This window comes from Carassius auratus, chromosome 7 (assembly GCF_003368295.1).
Source record: "Carassius auratus strain Wakin chromosome 7, ASM336829v1, whole genome shotgun sequence".
Classification (NCBI taxonomy): Eukaryota; Metazoa; Chordata; class Actinopteri; order Cypriniformes; family Cyprinidae; genus Carassius; species Carassius auratus.
Genome location: NC_039249.1, coordinates 8,999,422 through 9,023,800, shown reverse-complemented (window position 1 = coordinate 9,023,800; position 24,379 = coordinate 8,999,422). Strand labels below are relative to the sequence as shown.

The 24,379-nt window shown below is 36.5% G+C and overlaps 2 protein-coding genes across 3 annotated transcripts; both read right to left on the bottom strand.

Annotated features, from left to right (window-relative positions):
* Positions 1–348: 348 nt before the first annotated feature.
* gal3st4 (galactose-3-O-sulfotransferase 4) lies at positions 349–19,219 on the bottom strand. 2 transcript variants are annotated; one of them, XM_026267061.1, is made up of 4 exons: positions 18,916–19,219; positions 5,831–5,941; positions 4,835–5,144; positions 349–4,431 (listed from the first exon to the last, which is right to left on the bottom strand). In XM_026267061.1, the coding sequence occupies exons 2-4, from the start codon at positions 5,935–5,937 to the stop codon at positions 3,442–3,444; spliced, it is 1,407 nt and encodes a 468-aa protein (XP_026122846.1). In that variant the 5' UTR covers positions 5,938–5,941; positions 18,916–19,219; the 3' UTR covers positions 349–3,441. The 2 variants fall into 2 exon arrangements, with proteins under 2 accessions (XP_026122846.1, XP_026122845.1); XM_026267060.1 differs by lacking the exon at positions 18,916–19,219 and adding an exon at positions 6,555–7,048.
* Positions 19,220–21,295: 2,076 nt separating this feature from the next.
* Positions 21,296–23,655, bottom strand: her8a (hairy-related 8a). The gene is made up of 4 exons (XM_026267063.1): positions 23,439–23,655; positions 22,861–22,956; positions 22,531–22,603; positions 21,296–22,367 (listed from the first exon to the last, which is right to left on the bottom strand). The coding sequence occupies exons 1-4, from the start codon at positions 23,499–23,501 to the stop codon at positions 21,907–21,909; spliced, it is 693 nt and encodes a 230-aa protein (XP_026122848.1). The 5' UTR covers positions 23,502–23,655; the 3' UTR covers positions 21,296–21,906.
* Between the last annotated feature and the right edge of the window lie 724 nt (positions 23,656–24,379).

The following is a 24,379-nucleotide window of genomic DNA, read 5'->3' as shown; positions in this document are numbered from 1 at the left end:
AAGCTTATACATTTATTTTAGCTTGTTTATTAAAGGCAAGTCATATTACATTTGCTGATTTAAATGTTTGAATACTGAACTTTGAATTATGTCATTCAAAATCAAATACAGTTGTAGCTATTTGAGAGTATTACATGCATGTGCTTATTGTGTTTCTGTTTGCAGGCTGAAGATCACAGCTAGTGCCCATGAAAAGACACATGCAAATTTACAGTTCCATTCCCTATTTCTGTTTTGTTTAACTTTGTGTAACATGCATCCTGCAGAAACAACCTTATGTCATTCAGTAGTGAGATCCTGAGCTGCATGATAAGAACAACAATGCTATTACAAAACATCAGAAACAAATTCATCACATGTAAAAGCTTTATTTTACTACATACAAGTAAACCGAAATCAAGTTCATCTACATACAAGTAAACATAATCAAGTTCATCAAACATCTACAGAGGTTTCTCCATATATTCAAGTAACAGAGAAAAATAATAAATATGGTAAAAAGGTTTGAAAAAAAAAAACGTAACATAAACACCACATGAATCGCATTATAGTCTTAACAGTGCAGAAGAGAATGAATGTAAATGATTTTAACTATCCTGCTTAAATAAAACTGACTGATACTGACTACAGATAGTGTTGTAAGAGAACTGTTGCATTCTTCTCATTTGGAGAGCACACTTTTAATTAAACTACCAACCATTTCTTTTCCCTCCCTTATGAGATGATCATTGACGCAGACCGTAAGCTGCATTTGCACCTTTACACTCCATCTGAATTAATTTTCTGGTAAACAAATGTAAGGAAAAAATGTGCCAATTGTTCATATATCAAGATTTCAAGAAACATCAGTACCTCTTTGGTTTATCTTTAAATTGCAGTACCACAGTTAATCTATCTAAGGAGTCATGAAGACACTGAACCAATTGATTTGTATGACACGCAGGTATTACAGCACAATATTGCCAGACTCATTAGAGCTTTCTCTAAAATGAGATGAACGAATGTAAAATCTATACATCTCAAGGTTAACAGGAAATCAATGCTTAAATTCAGTTTACTGTCAATTTCTTCAAACACGGGTTCACAGTTATAGCATTATTGTTTTCTTTTTAATGGAATAAACATTAAATCTGCCAAAAGTACTGTTTATAAAGAGAAAAAGGTAAGATCAAAATGAACCATTGTCTTGAATCATTGACTTTAAAATATTATTTAAAAAATAATTTCCTTCATATTCACTGAAAACTAAATTTCATAGTTGTTATTTAAAATCTGAATTTAAATAATTTAACTGTTTTTATTTTCTTCTTATTATTATTATTATTTTATTTTAGCTCCATCGATAACCAATTCATAAGAGCTGGAAACACAGAAGCCAATGTGAACAGAAAAAAGTGAAAGATAAAGACTTAATTAACTTCTAATTAACTGGCAATAGTACCATCCAAACTAGAATGCAATGGAGTATTAAAATGCAAGTCAAATTACGCAGTTGTTTATCAATTACACAAGGAAATGATTGCTAACTATAGCCATGCATATAAATTCTAACTATACAATAAACAATGCACATGAATAGGCACGCCACAGTGTCCAAACTAGTGTTTTCTTCATTTCAATACCATCTGCCTTAGACCAAAGGAAATAAATTCATTGGTAATGTTAGATGTCATCTTGCTCTGTGCATTGAAATCTGCATACAAAAAGCTGGTTGTTCAAACATGGGGCGATTTGCACAGTGCATTCCAGTCAAATTTCTACACTATGTTATCTCAGCACTCACAATAAGAGGAAAAAACGTTCTGAGAGTATAAATGCAGAAGATACACAGAGAAATTTATACAAAAGCATAATAAATACAGCAAGCTCTGATAGGAAAGCACTGCTTCACATAGGTACTAACTTTAAGGCAAAATAACCAGAGTTTTGGAATTTCAGGTGGTGTTTTGATCAGTAAAACGTCTATGACAGGCCTCAGAAATTACAGCATTTACCATGCCAATGAACATTCACCATCTATTGTTTTTTTTATTTTATTTTTTTATTATTATTATTTTTTTAGATTTTATATTTATTCAAAACTTCAAAATAAAAAGCTAAAATATCAACCTCTAGCAAACATCGATAAGTAAACAGACTGTTATAGGTTTTATAAGTGCAATGGCCAATCACTTAAGGTAAATACAAATCTACAGCCCATTTTGCCCTTTATGAATGGTCATAATATTTCACAGTGTTAAAAACTGGAGATGTTCTCACAGAACCATGGGAGTCGTATTAGCTTATAATGTGTCACAAAAAATGCATGTGGCATAGAAAAAAAAACTACAATGAATTCCTCTTAAAAAAAAAACACTTTCAAGATTCCTGTTACCCAAATAAATGGATATAAAACTAAATTCCAGCAACTCTGAACAGTACCACTGTTTGAATCTTGTGTGCCAGACAATGAAGGGTCTGTGGTTGCACTTTCGTTGAATTTCATCATGCAGCAAATGGATATCCATTGTGTCTTATTACTATAATCAAATAAGAAATCAGCATTTCCAGTATCAAACTGTTATTTCATTGGATGCACAAGTCTAACTTTTTTGGTAGTGACACTGGGGGTACACCCGCAGTACCATTTAGAAGTTTGGGATTTTTCAATACTTTTTTAATGTCTTTTTTTGACAAAGGATGCATTTATTTAATCAAAAATACAGTTTATGAGAAGTATTATTACAATGTAATATAACTGCTTTCTATTGTAATATATTTTATAATGTAATTAATACCTGAAATGGCAAAGCTGAGCTTTCATTAGTTATTGCTCCAGTTTTCAATTTCATATGAACATTTTTTCAAGATTCTTTGAATTCAAAAGAACATATTTGATTTGAAATGGAAATCTTTTATATCATAATGAATGTCTTTACTGTTACATATTAATTTCATGCATCCCTGCTGAATGAAATTATTAAGCTCTTTCAAAAAGAATTTTATTGACCCCAAACTTTTGAAGGCTAACGTACCAAATACACGTTACCTATTTAAAAGTAGGCTTTTAGCAGTATGTCTGACACACTGCAATCACTTACATAATGTGCACTGCTAAGTTTTTTTGTAATATACCATGACTCATCATGCACAGGGAAGCAGCATTTTCTCACTTCTCCTCCATTTAGTGAGTTTGTGCATTTAGCTTCCATACGGCATGCTTGAAACATTATATCACCCCAACCATTGCAATGTTCTCACAGACCTCTTCTTCACTCTGGAACTCTGTGTTGTGTAAAATAAGAGTGCAGAAGGGCAAGATGGAGGAAGGAAGAGTAGATGACAAAGTAGTGTGTTGTGTGTCTTGATATCCCTTCTCCTCTAGTAGTGCAGCACAGAGGCCCGTTGAGCCAAAATGGGTCAGAACTACTGACCTTGAGGCAAAAAGGTGCAACTAGCTTACTATCTAAGTCTTACTTTTGAATCAATCTGCTCTAATGATTGATTCCGAAATAGAATGGTCCCATCCCAATCCTTTTCCACCAACCTCTTTCCCCCACGGTCTTCATTCCTGAGTACTGAGGGCTCCCTCTTTACTGGAAGCCCTCCAGCAGCTTGGGGTTGTTGGGCTCGAGGGAACTGCCGAAGATCCAGCAAGTCTTTGTATTGGATTTCAGGCCTGATCATGCGTAGGCAAGCTTCCCACGTGGCGTTGTCTAGTCCCGACTGCAACTCGTAACCCAAGATCTTCACTAATCCACTCTGGAAAGGACGGATGGTCTTGTCCCGGATGCGGCTGGCCTCTATGGGGCGGCCGCCATCACGCAAGCAGATGCGAGTGAGAACCTCCCGTTTGGTCCTAAGCAGGGCCACCTCAGACTCCATCCTACTACGCCCGAAGCGCTCTACATCCTGCCAGAAAGTGAGATTAAAAGCTTGGTAAAGGTGCCAGTCGAGTGCATTCCATTCACGTAATTTCAATCTTTGCTTGTCTGTTAATGCCAAAGGAGCTGGAGCTGCAGCCTTGCCCACCCATCCTGATCTTCCACTGGGCATCTGCTGCCTGGCGTTCAGGCTAAAAGAAACCACAGCATCTAGAGGCCAGCAAAGAGCGTGACGGAGCAGCACCATAGATTGATCGAAGTACTCTGAGATAAGGATGAGCTTGAAGTTCCGACGCACTGCGGCCACACCGCGCTTGGCCAGCGCAAAGCTGAAGTTGGAGGTATGATCCAGACCAAAATCAAACCACATCAGGTTGCGGGCATAATGGTTGTTTCGGACTCTGGGGTCATAGTACTTATAGGGGTTGTCTGCAAAATCAGCCAGTCCTTTGGCACGCCTGAAGGAAGGAGCAACATTTTTATAGTAGGCATAGGAGGATTCAGCTAGCGCCACAGGGTCTCGAAGGATAGAGAAATAGAAGGTGTCAGCTGGCATGACCTTCTCAACCTGCAACAAAAGTAAAAAAAGAGAATCATACTAAAAAAAGAAACAACTTTAATCATGTAACTGAAATCAAATATTGAATGTAAATCTTCATAGAAGGTTTCTATAGCTTTTCTGCTTAGGTTTCTATTTAAAGAAAATAAAGATGCATCAATCAAAAGAATCCGATTATAAAATAACTTGCATGATTATTTGGTACTTATAATTAATAAAAACATAAATATATTTGATTGGATTTACGATTTTTTGATGCTAAAACTGATTTACACCAGAAAAACAATATTAATACTAAAGAAGCAAATCCATTTTATTGCTTGGACCCCTAAATAATTAATCAAATCTCTACAACCACAGAGTGATTTTCAAAAGATCTTTTTGAGAAAATGCCAGCTATTATGTGATGTACCTCTGGTCTGTTGAACCGCATATGATTTCCCATAATGTCAAATTCTGCCACATGAGGGCCTCTGTATCCTTTCACCCTCTGAGCGATAAATGGCAGTGGGTAGCCAAATTGGTACCCCACAGGTAGGGCAAATTTAAGGCCCCGCTCCTCTCCAAAGCGATAGAGCAAATTGAGAACGGTGCTGCTTGCCGTCTTATGAGTCTTCAGGAACATGATGTGGGTGTGTGGCTGGCAAGACCCCAGAGAGTCCCCTTGGGAATTCTCAGAGGGAAAAGAGTAGATGGAGTGAGGTCTCTCTGGCTGCATCCAGCTAATGTGGAGAAAGAACAAATTATGTTGTAAAAATGATAACGAGAACAAAAACGAATCTCCCGTTCCACTCGATATACAAAGAAAAATGACAAAATGGAGAGTGAAATGAACTAAAGAAATTAAACAAGACAAAAAGGCCTGCCGGGTTACAGATAATTAAACAAGAGTGATAATTAGGATGAAGTGATTATGGAAGTAGAGAATAAACAACTTCAAAGAGAATGGCTGAGAACAGATTAGCCTCAAATAATGAATTCGGTGATATTCTGAGAATGTGATATGAATATCATCACTTATTATTGCTAGGAGGAACATTATATATTATTAGAATAAATTAAACAAGAATACCAATACAGACAGTACTATTTGGAGCAGCATTAAAATTAGTAAATGATAACATTATAACAGATGTTATAAGGGGGGCTGTGGGTGTGGTAAACTGTTTAAGTGAGAACTGAATTTCTTTCTCAGAAAAGCCAGCCACAAATAATTTTTTTTACAGTGGATTACTAAAGCATTATAAATTTTTTCAGCTGGAAATAATCCAGAAACATTTAAGCAACATTATTTCTTAACTTTGGGTGATAAATGACAAAAATATGTAACCAAGCAATGTGCTTTATAAGAATCCAGTTCAAGATAACAAGACAAAGGAATGAAGAAGGAATAACAGCATTTTCTTACCTCTTGTTGAAGATGACTCCCAGAAGTTGTCCCGCAAAAGCGATGACAACAAATATCAGAAGTGCTTTCCATACGGGCCCCAACCGATAACATCCCAGCCACCGCATTCTCCTATGACCAAGAGAAGGAGGTTTAGCATGAGTTTTTACATCGTGCAGCACAGAAAGAGAGTGAGATGTTCCTTAATAGAGCATGAAATCATAAAAGACCAACCAAAGGACATTAAAGGAGAAGAATGTGAGCATGTGAAGTGTGAAATGTGCAAGAAAGGAGAAACCATAATTGGAAACACAAAAGGCACATTATGAAAAAGAGCCGCGTCTGAAAATGGAAGACAAGCGACAGGAAAAAAGAAGAGACATACACGTGTATCTTTTGTCAGATCAATTCCACATATATAATAAACACACACAGCAAGCTTGAAGGCTGTAATCAGAAACTCTTTCCATGCCTGATGCCTCTATTATCCATCAGCAACCTAAACTCTCTGCCACACAGGATTTTATCAAAGCAAACAGACTTTTGTCCAATGCTTTTTGCAAACTATGTCTGCATTAAAAACGGCTATAGAGGAAAATTAGAGATGCAAAAGGGCATGTCTCAATACGCTTGCCTTGTATTGCTAAAAAGGGTGATGCAGAATTCGCTCAGACAAAGACAGAAAGCCGCTGTATTAAATCACAGCATTCGCTGCCAGTCGCTGCTCTGAGCCTGACACACTTACCGAGCTGACCGTCTGAAAACCATGATAAAACCCGGCCGGTATCACTATAGATCGGCGCTTGGTGACAGCAGCTACGGTGCATCTCGGCCGATGCCTTTCAGATCTGCTCGACGGCGTCTGTGTAATGGAAGAGCTCTCTCCGCGCATCCATGGTCCGACAGCAGAACACCTGCACGACTGCACTCGACTGCGTTAGATTTCCAGTTTGCTTGAGGTACGTGTGCTTCGCTTCAGCTTCTCGATGACTCGAAGACCAGCAGATATTTAGACAGAGAAAAGGACTGCTTTGTGTTTAGAGGTGAATGTGGGCGGGTGTTTAGGGACCAGTCTGCTGCTAGCTACGTGAGTCGAAGCCTGACGTCAGATCAGCTCTTTGCAAGCACTAAATACAGATTCTCTGAAAGGATCCGCGCGGACGTGATTGAGAGCGAAGCATAAAAGTAAACAGCACATCCATCACTTCAGATTTAGATTTCCACGTTTAGCCTACTCCCCGATGTCATAAAACATTATGATAAGTACACATGCAGTGTTTTTATCGTAAGACAAACAACTATTACATAATACAGTATGTAAACTATATGATTTGAATGCATCAAATATTTCTACAACTTCTCGTACGCCTATGATTTGCTTAAGCTTACTTAAGCTTAAGGCCGTTTTATTTAACAAAGGTAACTTCGTTATGTGGAACTTATTATGTTCCTCCCTCTGGTAATGCAGTAGCTAAAAGCGGCATAGCATTATTCATGTCTGTGTTCATCAACAACTTCAACGTTCACCCAATTAACTGGAGTGGATCTAATTGATTACTAACATTTTCTCTAAACATTGACACCATACAATTCTTAAAACACTTGATCATTAATGATGTAAGAGCAATTGGTCTAAAAATCATTGTTACGAGCCGTTTTTGGCACATGAATGAAATGAGACTTCTTCCAGATTGCGGGGATTAATTTAGAATCAATAGACCTTTGAAATATAGAGCATACAGTTGACAATTCCTCTGCACAGACTTTAAATAAAAAGCACAAGATACCATCAGGACCAGTGGGTTTCTTTGGATATCTTTGAACACATCTGTTTAAATAGTGATTGAAACTGGTCTCAATCAATCAACAACCTATTATCCCGCAAGTCAATTCTAAATATAGACCTCAGTTCCATTTTTACATTCTAGATCAAAATTTGGATTATCAAACCTCAAGAAGAAACCGTTCAAATCATCAGCTTTTTGTGAATTTTTTAAAAGTAAACATTAAGAAAACAGAGGAAATCATCTTTGATCCTAAGAGTATTTGTGATCATATGTCTGTATCTGTTTACAATCAAGAAATTACACAGGTGCAATCATACAAACATTTAGTAGTGCATATAGATAAATCTCTTACGTGGGACATTAATGTTAATTGGGTTTGTGAAAGATTTCACCAAAGATTGTATTATCTATGTAGATTGTGGTTTTATGGAGTTGACAGGAAAATGATTTATGTCTTTTATCAGTCTATATTATAGTGTTATCAGGTATGGTTTGTCCACCTATTATAGTAATCTTTCTGTAAAATCCAAATAAAAGATACTGTATATTGTTCAAACTGCTATGAGAATTATATGACTGAAAGACTAACCCAGTATTCAAACTCTGTACTAGCAATCTACATTGAATGAGGATAAAAGGATACTAAGTAGCCCGTCTCATGTACTCTATCCCTGTTTTGAAGTCTTACCCTTTCGAAGAAGGTCTAGAATTTCTTGGTGGAACAGGTTTAAAAATGTGTTTATACTACTGTCAATCAGATTGTTGATTACTGAATATTGAGGTTTATGCCTTTCTGTTTCTCCGTGAATGGTTGATGTGTACTGTATATTGTGTATATACTGTTTTTAATTTTTAATGTATCAGGTTCTTTTGAAATGTTGGAAATCGAGTCCACTACGAATTTCAATAAACTATATTTAAATTTCAACCTTTTGACAAGTCTAGGTCAGCTAAAACTTTGAAAAATTATATAGACCTAAATGATTGAAACCATAGCATACTTGGAACTTTATTTATTTATTTATTTTTACCAGAAACTATATATTAATATTATATTCTAAATTATACCAACTATCAGGGCTGGACTGGGACAAAAAATCAGCCCTGGACTTCATCCAGACCGGCCCACCATGCATGTAACATGCGCGCACACACACACACACACACATACACACACACACACACACACACACACACGCACACTACATGTCTATACATACATTAATCTGGATGTAAAATTAATGATTAGAATGTATTAAGTATCAAAACCAAGAAAAAACTATTAAAATAATAAACAAAGAAAATGTAAATTATTTTATCAGGCTTTATTTTAAATATCTAAAGGTCTTCATTTATGTGCTTCTTATTATTCTAATAGAAATATTAATGCTTAGGGTACACAATTTCTGCTGTAACTATATTTCATGTGCTGCAACATAACACTTTTTTTTTATATTAATTCACACAAATTACCTCTGACCTGTTGGCTGCTTATAGTAGGCTAGTATTAAGACCACTGAACTATAGTAAGCATTATTTATAAAGACCACCGATATACAATAAAATAAAAGAGTAATTAAGACAAAGAACGTTGTGTAGTGATTTATTTTACATTTTTCATAACATAATCAAAGGCCTTTAAAAAGGCGCAGCATAAATGGCTGCCCACTTCTCCGGGTGTGTGTTCAAATTGTGTGTGTGTGTTCACTGCTCTGTGTGTGTGCACTTCGGATGGGTTAAATGCAGAGCACGAATTCTGAGTGTGGGTCACCATACTTGGCTGAATGTCACGTCACTTTATTCAAATGCAGAGCTCAATGCTAGGGTTCAGAACTTTTCTTGCCCTGCCAAAAATAAATACATAAACAAAGATAAAAATAAAATTGCTATTGTTTTCTTTGTAAATAAGCTGCAATCTCATTTCACATTTGTAATTTCAATACCACAATAAACACTAACTATTAAGTTCAAACATTAATGAAGACAAGTGAGCAGTCAGTAATAGAAATGTTAAAAAATTATCATAAATAGCACCGTTTTCAGGTACAGATATTGCATAATCAAATGTAAAATACTTTAGGTGAAAATATAATAAATATGTACTGTAGTGCACATATTTAGCAAAATACTCCTTTCTTATGGCTATTTTTCAATCTCAACTAACCTGCTATGGTCTTTAAAGGGCTTTCTTGAGGTAAATGTAACATTCTGAGAAATAATTGTTCTCCTGCTGTTTTGACTGATAACTGATCGATATTATTTCTGAGGCATATATAAATTTCTGTAAGTTGTACTGTATCTTTAAACAGAAAGTAACAGATGATCGGTTTCCTTGAACTGAGGCACTAAAGCGATCTGTCACGTCACATTCTCTGACGCCAAAACGGTATTGTCTGAATTTTGTAATAAAATAGACAGAACTTGAGAGCTGAGAATTTTAAATGTAATTTATATAGATCAGTGAGTGGTGGCATATTACAGCTGGAATATCCTAACTTTTTGAAACAAAACAATGCAGTAGCCTACGTATATCATTACATTTCTGTCTCACCTCAGCAGTCAAGTCTCTCCCTGCTGACGTCTTCACTTAAGTCTTTTGCCTTCCAGCAAATAATTTATTTATCTTGACACATTTGGTGGCATCTGCCTCAAGTGCTTGTCGTTTTCTCTCTTTCAACGTTCGGCTCCTCCTTTACGCTTAGTTATTTTATTATTTAACATATTGAATTTCGTCGCAGTTGTAAAGCGGCCGCTTTTCAAGGCTAGAACTTGATTCTGATTGGCCAATGAGCAGTGAACACGTCACGTCTCGCAGCTCGCATCAGCATCATGAGCACGCGTCGTTTTATCTGTTCTTTATACTGCTTTTAGTAATGTTTTAAATAAATTATTGTGACTAACGTAAAAAAAAAAGCATTTTGCGGCTTCATGAGAGAGACACGTAAGGCCGGAATTGGACTGTACAAAAATATACTTACGAATATATTTGCGATAAATAATGATTTAAAAACAAAATACATAACGCACCGGCCCAACCAGACCACAGCCCACCGGGAATCTCCCGGTAGTCCCGATGGCCAGTACATGCCTGCCAACTATACTAAATAATATGCCAAATTAAAAAAGCTTTCAGAACCTTGTTTTTTTTTTTGTGTGTGTGTGTCCCTGCACCACAAAACCATTCTTAAGTTGCTGGGGTATATTTTTAGCAATAGCCAAAAAAAAACATTGTATGGGTAAAAATTATTGATTTTTTTCTTTTATGCCAAAAATCATTAGGATATTTAGTAAAGAAATATCAGAGAAATAATTTTTGTAAATTTCCTACTGTAAATATAGAAAATCTTAATTTTTGGTTAGTAATAAGCATTGCTAATAATTGATTTGGGCAAATTCAAAGGTGATGTTCTCAGTATTTAGATTTTTTTGCATCCTCTGATTCCAGATTTTCAAATTGTTGCATCTCGGCCAAATATTGTCCGATCCTAATAAACCATACATCAATGTCATTATTTAGTCGGCTTCCATATTATGTATAAATCTTAATTTCGAAATATTGACACTTGAGACTGATTTTTTTGTGGTCCAGGGTCATGTTTATACTTTAATGTCAGTTATCTGATAGCAATATAACATTATAGTGATCGTACATTTTAAAGTCACAATGTAAATGATGTGAAACTGAGTGAAAAAAAATGGCAGATTGTTGATTTAATGGAGGCAGATGTGAATGTGAGATTGCAGTTGATTGTAAAAGAAGCTTTGTTTAAATGCAGATGAAACGATCAGAGAAATCCAGCATATATCATCAATTCAAGCCAATAACTCATAAATTAAATGAAAATCTGTTTAAAATTGGTTTCGATGAACTCATAAAGATTTATTTGTTCATGAGTCAGACGGGTCGCTCTGTGTTCAGTGTTGCCTGGAGTGAGGACAATGCAACAAAGAGATGCTGAAAAGCAGAAAACATTGGCATGAACTCTGAAGATGTAATTAACTAACACCCCCTCACCACTTGAAATCTAATAAAACTGCAAAACTGCATCAGGGATTCTTGGAATGACAAATAGCTCCAAAGCCAATAAAACTCAATAAGCATCTCTGTTCCAAACATCTCCTAAACAATTCACTTAAGGAAGGCCCCAGATATCTGGGTGATCCAATCACAGATGCCCATTTATACCTTGTATACAGAGATAAAATCTTGTGTGAGCACTTGTCAAATTTTGTTGAGGGAAAGGATTCTGATGTCACCACATACACATAACTGACAATATGTAATGGTTTGGGTTAGTTTGGACTGAGTTTGTATGAGTTTTGGGTTCGAATCCACCCAAGTGAAGTCAGAGTCTTTAACCAATCAAGTCCAAGACAATTCCAAGTCCCAAACAGCAAAGTCAGAGTCCAACGAAACACTATTATTTATTAGTATCTAAACATTGTTTTAACCTTTACAACTAGAAAAATGTAATGTCTCTTTAAATGTAACAAAAGCAAACCTCTATTGCATTGCTTCCCAAACCTGCCCCCCTGCACAGAAACTGTTGTATGTCTCTCTTATCTATCACACCTGATTCCACTATTCAGCTCGTTAGTAGAGACTGCAAGAACTAAATTGTGTGTGCCCGATTAGGGAGACATAAAAAATGTGCAGGCCAGGGGGTCCTCCAGGACAGGGAAGCACTGCTCTATTGTATCTTGCCATTTAGAATTTAATTGATTTTAAAATTAATTAGAGTCCTGCTTTGCTTAGCAAACTTAAAGTAACAGAAGTTATTGCTGAATTGATTTATGTATTGTGACATATTTCAGAGTGAAACATGTTTTAGATTGAGAATAATGAAAGGGCGGGACATGGCTTTATCCATCATAAAAATAAATGTATAAATTCAAGGGTAAATTCACCTTTTATCTCAATAAAAAAAAAACAAGCTAATAAAAGTATGAATTTTTAATAATAAAAATAAGTTTGTGTCAGGTTATTCTATTCATCAGTGTTTGAACCATTAAAAAACAAACCGCATTTCAAATAGCCTACAACAGACATTTTATGATGCAATAAATGTAAAAAATAATCATCACTGTATACTTTAAATATAGATTATTCTTATTAAAGTTAATAATTGATTCAGTCAAGAGCAGTGATTTCCTCTTTTTTTGTTCGCTTAACATTTATGATGCAGTCGGCGGCTGAAGGGTTTACACTGCTGCTTTAAGATCTGACACATAGATCAAATATTTTGAGACATTTATATTTCTCGCAATTGCTCAAGTTCACTTAAGACAAAACTGATTGCATTTCCATGAATAGTCTCCAAGGAGTGCATTTTGACAACTTTTTATTTAAGTGTGTAGCAATAACAGAACATGCACACTGACTGGCGATTATTGCATCCAGCTGCTGCTGAACACAGAGTGATTATAAGTAGGCAGCAGGGGCAGTGCATATTCAGGTTTTTGCTGAGGAGTTGAGCTGGTGACTTGGCTGCTCAGCGGTGGCACAGACGCTGTGGTGACAGGATGTGACATCCCCATTACCTCCTTCAGGGAATGAGGGTTACAATATGTAATTGAGACGCTGAGGCTATACCCTGGACTTTACACATATGTGGTCCACTTGGGTCTCGCCTCATGGAACCTAGCCCTCTACTGGTTCTCATAGGTTCATTGACAGACAGGGCCTCCTATAGGGACTCTCTGGAGTGGTTTTAGCAAGTTGACGGGAAGCTGGGGTGTCTCAGTGCTTCTACCCATTTGAGGTGAGAGCACAGGAGAATATCGGCTCCACACGAAGGCTATAGAATTTAATGAACATATTGGGGGTCGCCCAGCCGCAGCTCTACAAATATCTGTCAGTGTGGTGCTGTGAGCCAGCACCCAGGAGGATGCAACACTTATAGTAGAGTGAGCTTGCAACCTGAACAGGCAGGGCACACCCTGTACCTGATAAGCTGGCATTCCCCTTCTGCTGTCCTCCGTGGCAGACAAAGAGCTTGTCTGAGGTCCTGAAGCTTTGCACCCTGTCTACATAGCATCGCGATGCCCGGACGGGACGGGGCAAAGCTAGGGCTGTTTTATCCTCACATGGTCTTATGCAGTATCACATTACTGGTCTTCCAAAGATACATAATTTTTTTTATATCCCCACAATGGTAAGGAGTAAAATGTTGTTAAATTTGCCAAGCAACTGTATTACCAGAAACACAACAGCTGTCATTGCCTCAGGGGCAAAACTTATCATGAACTACAAATTGATGCAAACAGACAAATGGTTCTTGCACAATTTATACACTTTCTAGAGAAATCTGAGATTGTTTGTATGTTATTGTAGATTAAGGAACAAGTAATATTCAGAGATATTTATGGGTACCAAAGACCATACCAGGACCTCACCATGTGAATTTCAAAAGGAAGACATCAGGTTTAGGTTTCCTGCATTTGGTTTCCTGCCTTGCAAAAGATAAACTTTGTTTGCTGGCTTTCACCACTTTTACTTCATTGGTAATGTTCTCAATCTTTAATGTAAGTGAAATTAAACCGGATTGACAGTTTTGTAAAACTCTTAAAAATAAAGGTGCTTAAAAGTTAAAAGGTTCTTCACAGCGATGCCACAGAACAACCATTTTTGTTTCCACAAAGAACCATTCAGTCAAAGATTCTTTAAAGAACCATCTCTTTCTTACCTTTTTATAACATGAAGAACCTTGTTTCGCCACAAAGGACCTTTTATGAAACAGAAAGGCTCTTCAGATGTTAAAGGTTCTTAATGGAACTGTGGCAGGGGAGGCGTGGAATTGCCCAGCAGTGGTTTGAATTAAACGTATGTGCAGGTGTTGCGACTTTGTTTTATTTTTGTTGATTAATAAATTCCCACGAGCCTCAGAAACGCAGACCCTGGTCTCCTTCCTTCTTCTACAAAAGAACTTTATCACAGGAACCATTTAGACAAAAAGGTTCTTCTACTAGGGCATCGTGAAGCACCTTTATTTTAACGAGTGCATGCCTGTTACAATTAGTTGCCATTTAACACATTTTTCTAAAGCAGATTGCAGTACACTAATTGCAGGAACAGTGCCACTAGAGCCTGTTAGATTGTGCTCGCATAAATATATAAAATAAAACAACATAGAAGTTGGTCACTGTCTTGAAGCAATACATACTGGTTGCTATTAAGCATCCTTAGATTCTTCAAGCCTCTTGTAGTAATTATTGTTGTGTATCTCTTGTATCTCTATATACTCTATGATAATCAACTGGCTGAATAGAAAATTTGCATATGAACCATGTTTCAGATTGTTTGCAGAATCACTTCCCCTGTTATCGCACTGCATGCAGCTGAGAATGCAGTAAATCTCAGGACAAACTGTCTGTAGCCTGAATTATTCGCATGAAAAAGTTGATATATCTTGATGGCTCTATTAGTTTAAACATTTTTCAAAAGCACAATTTTGCATGGTTTTGCTTCATTGCGGTATTATTATGCAAATACAACAAATGCAAGCCATTCTCACTCCAAACTCATCACATATTGACGTTTGGTCGGGACACTTTGGAGTCACTTTTTGAAATACAGGATACCTCTTTAGCTTCATTTTTCAACGTGCAGGGTCCTCTATTGTTTTAAATAAGAAAGCCTTGGCATCTGTATGTGGATGCGAATGGCACTGGGAATTTTATCATCATGATTAAACATTGGGTAATAATATTGCCATTATTGCATATATGTTGGTGTGTGATTTTTAAATGTAAACGGTCACAACAGTTTTATTGATATTACATTATTTACACATTTATGGGCACGTAACTCAACCCCTGCCCCTAAACCTAACTTTTGTCTATAAGAAACAAGCTATAAGAGGGATAAACAACTACAAACATAATTTGTTAAAAAATTATTAATATTCCAAGTCTTCTGAGGTAAAACTATTGATTTGCGAGAGGAATACACGTGATCGCCTTTTCCATCTGCTGTAAAGCTCATACTGTGTGCTAGGGATGGATGCACCCATCCCTAGCACATAATGCAAGTATCAAAAGTATTATACTCTATTAAAAATATCAGTACTAAGGTGTGTTTTTTTTTTACCATTGATTGTATTTAACAAAATAATTTTGTATACATTGAATTGGATGAATAACCCATGTTAGTGAATAACTGTGTGGGACAGAATTATTTTCCTACTCATCTGAACACATGCAAATGATGCAAGACAGAACCAATCAATCACAGAGAGTGTTCACTCACTTCCAACGGTGCATTCAAGCAGGGCTGCAGTCTGTGCACAATACATATTCAAAAACTGCCTTGGTTGTAAAATGCTATTTGCCCATGTGTGTCTGATGTCCGATTGTGTCATGCTACGTGAGTATCTTTTTGAATGGGATGTGAGTGCGTTAACAGAGCAGGATCGTTTTCAGGTATTACCTTATGTTTAACTCTCTTCTTCACATAAAGATATCGTATGGCTTCTGAAGACTTGGAACGCAACACAACTTGTTTGTAATGCTTTTATACTACTTTTCCATTTCCATCATTTTTTTCCAATAAATACCTGTGAAGGGTTTTCTCTTCCCCTTTATAACTTGATTGTTTATCTATTTTGCAATCCTTTAAATGATATAGTTGCATTTTATTAATTGCATTATGTCTGGATCCTATCACAAGAGATTTGTGCGCATTTTTTGAGTGTTCCACAGGTTGGCCTACTGAATAACATTAACTAAAGGAAGTCCTTTACAAGCATGCCTATATATAGACTTAAACCCTATAATCGTTTAACTGTGGTAGACCTCTGGCCCATCACCAGATACCTCTGCCTTCTTAGCATCAGTGGCATGACAGTTTGTTCAAGCAATCTAGAGAATATATGATGGTTCCTTGAAAAGTGTATTTCTGTGTGAATGTTTTATTTTTAAGAAACAAAACTTGCAATATACAGTGAAAAATCAGAGCAATATAATATCATCTGGAAATACTGGTGCACCTCTTTTGCACTGAACTGGTGTATAGTTACAATTTGAAAAAGCTGTTTTCTATAGACACACACACACACACACACACACACACACACACAAACACACACACACACACACACACATGTGCAGAAAACCATAAACAAGCAAGACAGGCTTCAAGGCCAAACATATCTGCCCCACTTTCTCCATTCACAACTTTAATATTTTATTAAGCCGAGACTGTCACTGTTAGTTCAGAGCCTCAATAATCAAATAGTGGGGCTAATTTTACAATGCAAATGACAGAACAAGCATTGTGTTTATATTACATGACAATTGCTATGTGCCATTTATGTGGCATACATTCAAGTGCATATTTATATTTAAAAAAATTAATTTCTTTAGATTGTCAATGACTTTTTATTTATACAATGTGACTCGGTTAACATAAAAATTATAGAACACAGCCGTTTTTATTTAAACCTACAATTCTGGCAGAGGGGGGAAACAGTTGTTGTTTTCACTGTAGTTGCAAAACTGGACTGCTGTAAGAAAGGCAAAACCTGTGCAAGGACCACTGCAGACAATTGAACACAAATGAATCATTACACAGTCCCGTAACTGTGCACCTTGATTCTTTACCTGTTTTTGATGGTTATTATCAGTGTATTATGTAAAATGTTACAAACAGATATTAGTACTTCAATAGGTTGGCATATTTACACTAAAACAGTTAATGAAAGAAGTTTTTGTAAAGTCTGTAAAATCTAAAATGTTGTTACCATATTTTTTATGGTAAACCTCTGGTAACCACAGCTGTCAATGACGAATAGAAGGTTAAAAAAAACAGTATTTATTTTAAATAAATAATAAATACTATTTAAAATAAATGTATTTTAAATTTAAAATGGTAATTTTTGTTTTCAACCTTGAAGACAAATCACACCTCAACCACATACTAAAAATACTGTAAAAAGAGCATATCAAAATTCAAGAAAAAACTCACTACCTCAGACAAGATGGAGGTGCCTCTGCTGCTTACTTGACTCTTCATAATGCTCTTGAGCTTTCTCTTTCTCTGTTTAAAATTACCCATCACAAGGGAAGTAACTGGAGAAGACAACTCCTCCAAACTATAAAAAGGCAATGTTTTACATACAAAAAAAATAAATAAAAACTGAAACAATTGCTTCATCCCTTTTCGTGCAGAAAACCATAAACCAGCAAGACAAGACAGGCTTCAATGCCAAACATATCTGCCCCACTTTCTCTAATCACAACTTTAATATTTTATTAAGGCGAGACTTGTTCAGAGATAGCCTCAAGAATCAAACAGCAGGGTCAATTCTATAATACAAATATCATATAATTTATTTTGATTGTGTGTGACTCTTTATTTAACCAGCATCACTCACTTAAAAAACTACAATGACAACAACAAAACTATAAAATACATCAGTATTTGATGCTTTATTTCAGTTTAGGCCAATTGGCTCAAAAAAAAAAATCAAGGCTCTAAAAGGTCAAAATCTCAAAATGCAAATTCTCCTATAAATGTGCCAAGGAGAGCAAAATAATTTGCAGTGAATGTTGACTTTTGATCTGAACGCTTTATGCATTATATATAAGTCACATGGGTCACTTTTATGATACTTCTATGTGTTTTGTTGATTGTTTTTGTCAATTTGGAGCTTGAGAGCTTCAGACTTCATTAATTTTCATACTAAAATAAGTGTCCAGGATATTCTTTTCAAAATTACAGTTTGAATTACACAGAACCAAGTCAATTAACCAAGTTTGGAAAGACATGAGGACGAATGAGTAATAACATACTTTTTGGGTAGTTCGCTGTCCCTTTAAACTATTTGTAAAGGAGACAAACTCCAGAGCAACACAACAGTTGGTCCTTTGCAGAAACCTGCCTCTGTGTGGAAAACTGGAATTCTCAAAGAAATCTTTTCTTAGAGCGGAAAACAGTCCAGCCTTGTCACACAGAACAAAACACTGCGTCTAAAACTTAGCAGCTGCTAAACAAGCTTACCCTCACTAATCGACCCCACAGCCGAATAATCTACGGAATTACTCGGGATGACTATAGCAACTGAAAAGCGCTTTAGGGTGGATGTCTTTAGACCATATGTTGTCCCGACACGTACACAACTCATAAGTACACGTAAACAATCATAAGACAGAATAAAGTGTCAAGCTGAATCGAAGAGCATGTGGTTTTCAAGGGGAAATATCCCCAACAGTGTCAATGTACAGTAGTAGTGTGTGGTCAAAGCGTCTGTCAGATGGATAAAAATACCCAAGACAATGATTAATTAGTGTTTTTCGGTTTGCATTATCAGGTCTACTCACCCAGAATGTGTTCCAGAAGCAAACTGTGGTTGTTTCTTTAAAAAAATGTGAGATCGCTCAGCACTCCAGACTTCTGTGAATCGAGTCTTCCGTTATCCACCAACATGCACCAAATGCAACAAAGTTTTGTGTTGATAAACAGCCCACCACGTAGAGATGCTTAACTGCCCTCCAAACTACAACAAATACGCCTTTCCTCATTTAAGAAGTTCCTCCCGTCTGTCTGCAAAGACAATCCATCTGTCCCAACCCCCATCCATTAGGCTACTGTATCCCCGTCTGTCTGCCGCGCGGCGCGGTGAGGCGCGCTCTCTACAGTCCACACGGAGAGTGTAACTTTATCCTTGCTGCAATCTTGATACCAGGCTACATTTTCGTTCTGTTGCTGCTGCAATAAAAGGGATAGTTATGTGGGGGAAATCATTTATTCATTAAAGAGATGTGTGTCAATATGTGTGAATAAATAGAAATAAAAAGAAGTAGGCTAGTTGACAACATTTTGGTTAAAAATTAAATATTCAAAATATAATGTATAAATTAAATGTAATATATATATTTATAAATAACATATACGGTGAAAATGTACACACACACACACACACACACACACACACAAACAAATTATTTTAGGTTTTAAAAAGTCATGTTAGAAAGTTACTAGATTTTTCAATCACATTTTTAGCTTCAGTAGTTTTCACTAAATTGCCCTGTGATGTGACAAATTAATTTTTAGAAGTTAGATATTTAGAAGAGATATTTTCTGCTGCCTGATGTGATGCCATCTCAACTGAAGTATATTTAGTACAGTCACGCTACTCTATATATAATATAGGCTTATAACGCACTTACTGTACATATTTCTAGATTTGTATTTTTTTCTCTCATGCAAAATGAATGAATGTGAAGGAAGTAAATAAAGGATCTATTGCTTTCCTATGAGACTGAAGAACTGGCAACTCCAAGGTTTAGTGTGTCACTGTACACCCAAACTATGCGACCCCCATCTGTTGCACTCGCATACAATATCCAAAGCCTAACAAAAGCCCCATTCATCTCTGAGCTCTTGCTCTGCAGTTGATACGGAATAATGAACCTCAAGGTGGATTCTGGGGATCACAAGGCTCACACTAGTTTTCATCGTAAGAAACCTGATTGAGCTTGGGCACACAGCTAATTCTGTTCAGTAGTTTGTTTGAGAAAAAGGCTTAGCACAGCTATGGCCAAATTTAGTTTGTATGTATTTAAATAACAAGCTTCAAGAGAAAAGACGCAAGTGAGCACAGGAAGACTGAGCAGCCAGAATAAAGGGGCCAGTCAAGGGATAAATGTCGGCCATCACAGACCTGTTTTGTCTTGTTAAAAATAGTTCACTGCCACCTGGATGTATGGTGAACATGAGTGGGTGCAGATTTAACACTTAACTATGAGTTACCAGTCAAAGACGTGTTCAAACACACCGGTGCCCCAATGAAACAGCTGGAAGTCTGGAAATGTACCCATCTCTATCTACCCTTCACTTTTCAGGAATGAAAACGAGTCTTGGGAAGATAGACCCTTGGAGGGTAGGTTGCCCTTTTATTATTATTCATTTTTTAATGTTGCATGAGATTAAATATTGCCTCCTGGTTTTGTTTTACTTTGTACAAAATTCAATACTATGTTAATCCTGGATAAGTTCTATTTCCTTTCAGACTCCAACCTGCACTAATTCCAAATCTACATGAATTACACTCTTTATCTATTATTAACTAGAATGCTAGACTATGTTTTATAGTAAAATTAGCTTTCAGTGTAAGAGAACACTAAATAATCCATTAGGGGGCAGTCAGTGCCTGCTTTGGGAGCAGTCATCTTGTTTTAGAATGTGACTAGTAACTGTGGTGCTGTGGCTAGTAAATAATGACATCTAGTGGCTGTTTTAAGTAATAGCATGATTTTCTGACAATATGAATCAAACATATATTTTGTTTGCCTTAAAGGAATAGTTCACCCAAAAACACAAATATGCTGAAATTTACTCACCCCCACCAGGCCATCCAATATGTAGACGAGTTTGTTTCTCCATTGGTTGATCTTGTGCTCTTTTCTCTTTGGTATGCTAAACTATCCATCAAGAAATTGGCAAACCTGAAAAAGTTTTTTCCTTTTTTCTGTATTAACACAGTTTATTGAATGTTATGTTCAGTTTCAAATAGTTGGAATTGTTAATAAATACAATAGTATTGGGATGTACAAAATGTTGAATTGGAGTAAATTAATTTAGAAGTGCCTGTGATGCTGTTTGAAAAAAAAAAATCTAAATTCTAACAATATTTGCTTGTCAGTGGAATAAAGAGCCAATTCTTATGTGTGACAGATTAAATGCAAAAAGACAAACTGATCAGTGTAATTTTCTTTTTTTTATTCACCTTTATTACAAAAGTTTTGAAAATACAAATCAATACACAGTTCTGATTTTTCATAAAGAAAATCAGTTTTAACTGCTTCAATATGAGGTACTAGTCAGACTCCTATGTTCTTGTAATATACAAGGATGGAGTATATTCTTCACAAATGATCTTCTCAGTTCTACCCTTTCTAAGTCACCATTAGTGATTTGCATATTGGATAGAGAAACATGCATAAAATCCACTAAAACCCACAGTACACCATGTCTAAAACCCATCTAGTAAAAAAAGAGAGAAAAAGCAAAGTAAGGTATTATAAGCTTTCCCTACAAGTGGTCAAGAAAGCAATACTAGTCAACAAGGGCAGCTTTGGTGTCATTTGTGATCATATCCTCAAAACATTAACATAGCATAATTTGCTTCCAAGCATGCAGTACAGTGCTTTAAATGATACCACACAACCCCATGGGACTTTGTAACTGGATATGATGCACCCCTTTGAGTGGAAAGCACTTAACCTCTCAAGAGAGCAAATGTAATGGAAACCATTAGGTGGAAGAGGGCAGGCCAAAGGAGGGCAAATGGGGGGCTGGGCTGCATTCATTCACCAGGGTCTCCACATTGAGGGATCAGCTCCTGGAAAGAAAGGGGGGAGGGCCGATCGTGCTGGAGTCTGAGGGGAAGGAGACCTGGGGGGAGAGGACTGTTCGCGTGGTCTCTCTCTATTCGGTGGGACTCTGGGAGAGTGAGTGGGGCTGGAGGGTGGGGAAGGAATTGGAGGGGTGTGCAGGTGGAAAGGACGGGGGTGTAAGGAGGCCAGGTTTAGAGGGGATTGGGTAGGGGATAGAGGAAGAGGGCTAGGGGTGACAACAGAACTCGTGCCACCGGCCTCAGTGCTGACATGGGGAAGAGATTTCAGCAAGTGGTTTAGCAGACGAGCACCCAGAGTCTTGTCCATCCCAGGGCAACTCAGGAGCAGGTTGTGCACCTCATGCATGCATTGAATATAACCGCTACTGTATCTTTGTCGAGACTCAAACCCAGTGCCTGGACTGATGCTACCGCCTGGAAATAAAATATAATTTAACCATGGGAGTGATTTGACCTCATGTAAACAATCATGAAATTACCTTTAAAGACCAGTAGGGTTTGTTTGTATGTTTGAAATAATACTAACCTCAAATACGTGTGAAAAAAAAGGTAAGATATGATTTTAGGATAGTCTAACCTGAACCTCTCTGAAGATTCTCCATGTGCTGGACTGTTATCTCAAGAACATCTGCCTTCTCCAATTTAGATTGCTGAGGAAAAGGTGAGAAAAAAAATGTTATATACAACTACTTTTTTAATTATTATTTATTTTAATACAAAATAATAAAATAAGTAAAATATATGTATTAGGTAAATTATATATATATATATATATATATATATATATATATATATATATATATATATATATATATATATATATATATATATATATATATATATATATATATATATATTATTATTATTATTATTATTATTAAAATGATTGCTTATCTGGGTCACTTACATCCAAATTGTAGGCATCCACCATAATACCCTTTAGCTGCTCAAGGCTTGAGTTTATCCTCTCTCTGCGTTTCTTTTCTATCAAGGGTTTCCGCAGCTAAAATGATAAACAAGACAGTTTTAGGGTGTATGAAATATTCATTAGACATCCTCAACCGATTCATTAGCACACATTTGACAACACGTGCCAGTTCTGTAAGGTGAATGTCTGAGGTGTGAAATATTAATTGTATATCCCAAATTATTATTTGCATGTCAGTATGTTAACATAACTAGGCATATACTTGAGATTTGAGCACTGAATGAGGAAAAAAAACATGCTATTTAAAATGTATTTTCACTTATAAGGTAACCTACTTATAAAATCTAAAACTAAGATACTATATACACTGTGGAAATAATATTGAGATTAGCAAAACAGATACATTGTTTTATTAAACAGAGCTATATATTTAGCTTTTATCTTTTCCAATTCATTCTACGTTCTTATATTTGTATCGCTTTCTATATGTATCCCGCTTTGAAATAGTTAATAGTTGTATACATGAAAACAACACAAAATTACGATAATGGCACTACCTTTCGCTCTTCTTTTGCGTTGAAATTCTTCTCCGGACCATTGCCGATATTAGAGGCCGTCATTTTTCTGCCGATCAGGGATTTTTAGAAACCTTTCGCTTTCCCACGACTATTTACGAAACTAGAGTTTGCAGTGGGGTAAACTTGATAAATCTTGAAACTAAACAGGGTCGCTTAACCTCGTTTAACAAGTACTCACGCTCCCCACCAAAACTCCACCCACCGAAATTACCATGACAATACATGGGTGCTTTTTACTGCACAATTTCCCACAGTCTCGGGTTTGGCTTATTAAATACCACGAATCCCACGTTCCACGCATAGTGCTGGTGCACTGAGATGAAGCAAGAGTTCAAAAGTTTGTTCAGAAGTGATTCAGTCAGTAAGTTAAACAGAATTGACTCAGTTGAAAAATGAAAGTGTCTCTCACTTTAGCGACTACTAACACCAAAGTAAAAAGTGATTTCTCCAAGAAAAGGATGCACATCATGATTTCATTGTCCCGGTTAATTCTGTGCATAGTGCATTAGTGCATAGTGCATAGCCTATAGCTTAGTGCATTAAATGAACTGGGATGCGTTTGAAACATCTTTTTTACTGCTGAATTCCAGGCGCGATGCTTTCATAATATGCAAGCAAAAAACAAGAATGAGTTTACGATAGGTACTCCAACAAAGACAGAGGATGGTAAAGGCTGGAGGATGGTAGCGTGCAACAATAGCAAAGAAATCTTAGTTTTTAGTGTTTTCACAGTAGGAGAACTACTATTATCTCTTAGTTTCCCACCCCTTCTTCCATAACCCGCGACCCTTCCCCTTTACCCCCTTCTCTGTTGTTCTTTTCACCTACGGGACGGGGACGGGCACACTCCACTGAATCACGCCGAGATCTCTCTTTCTGCTATTGTCCGGCAATAATGACCCTCAGTCAACGGAATAATA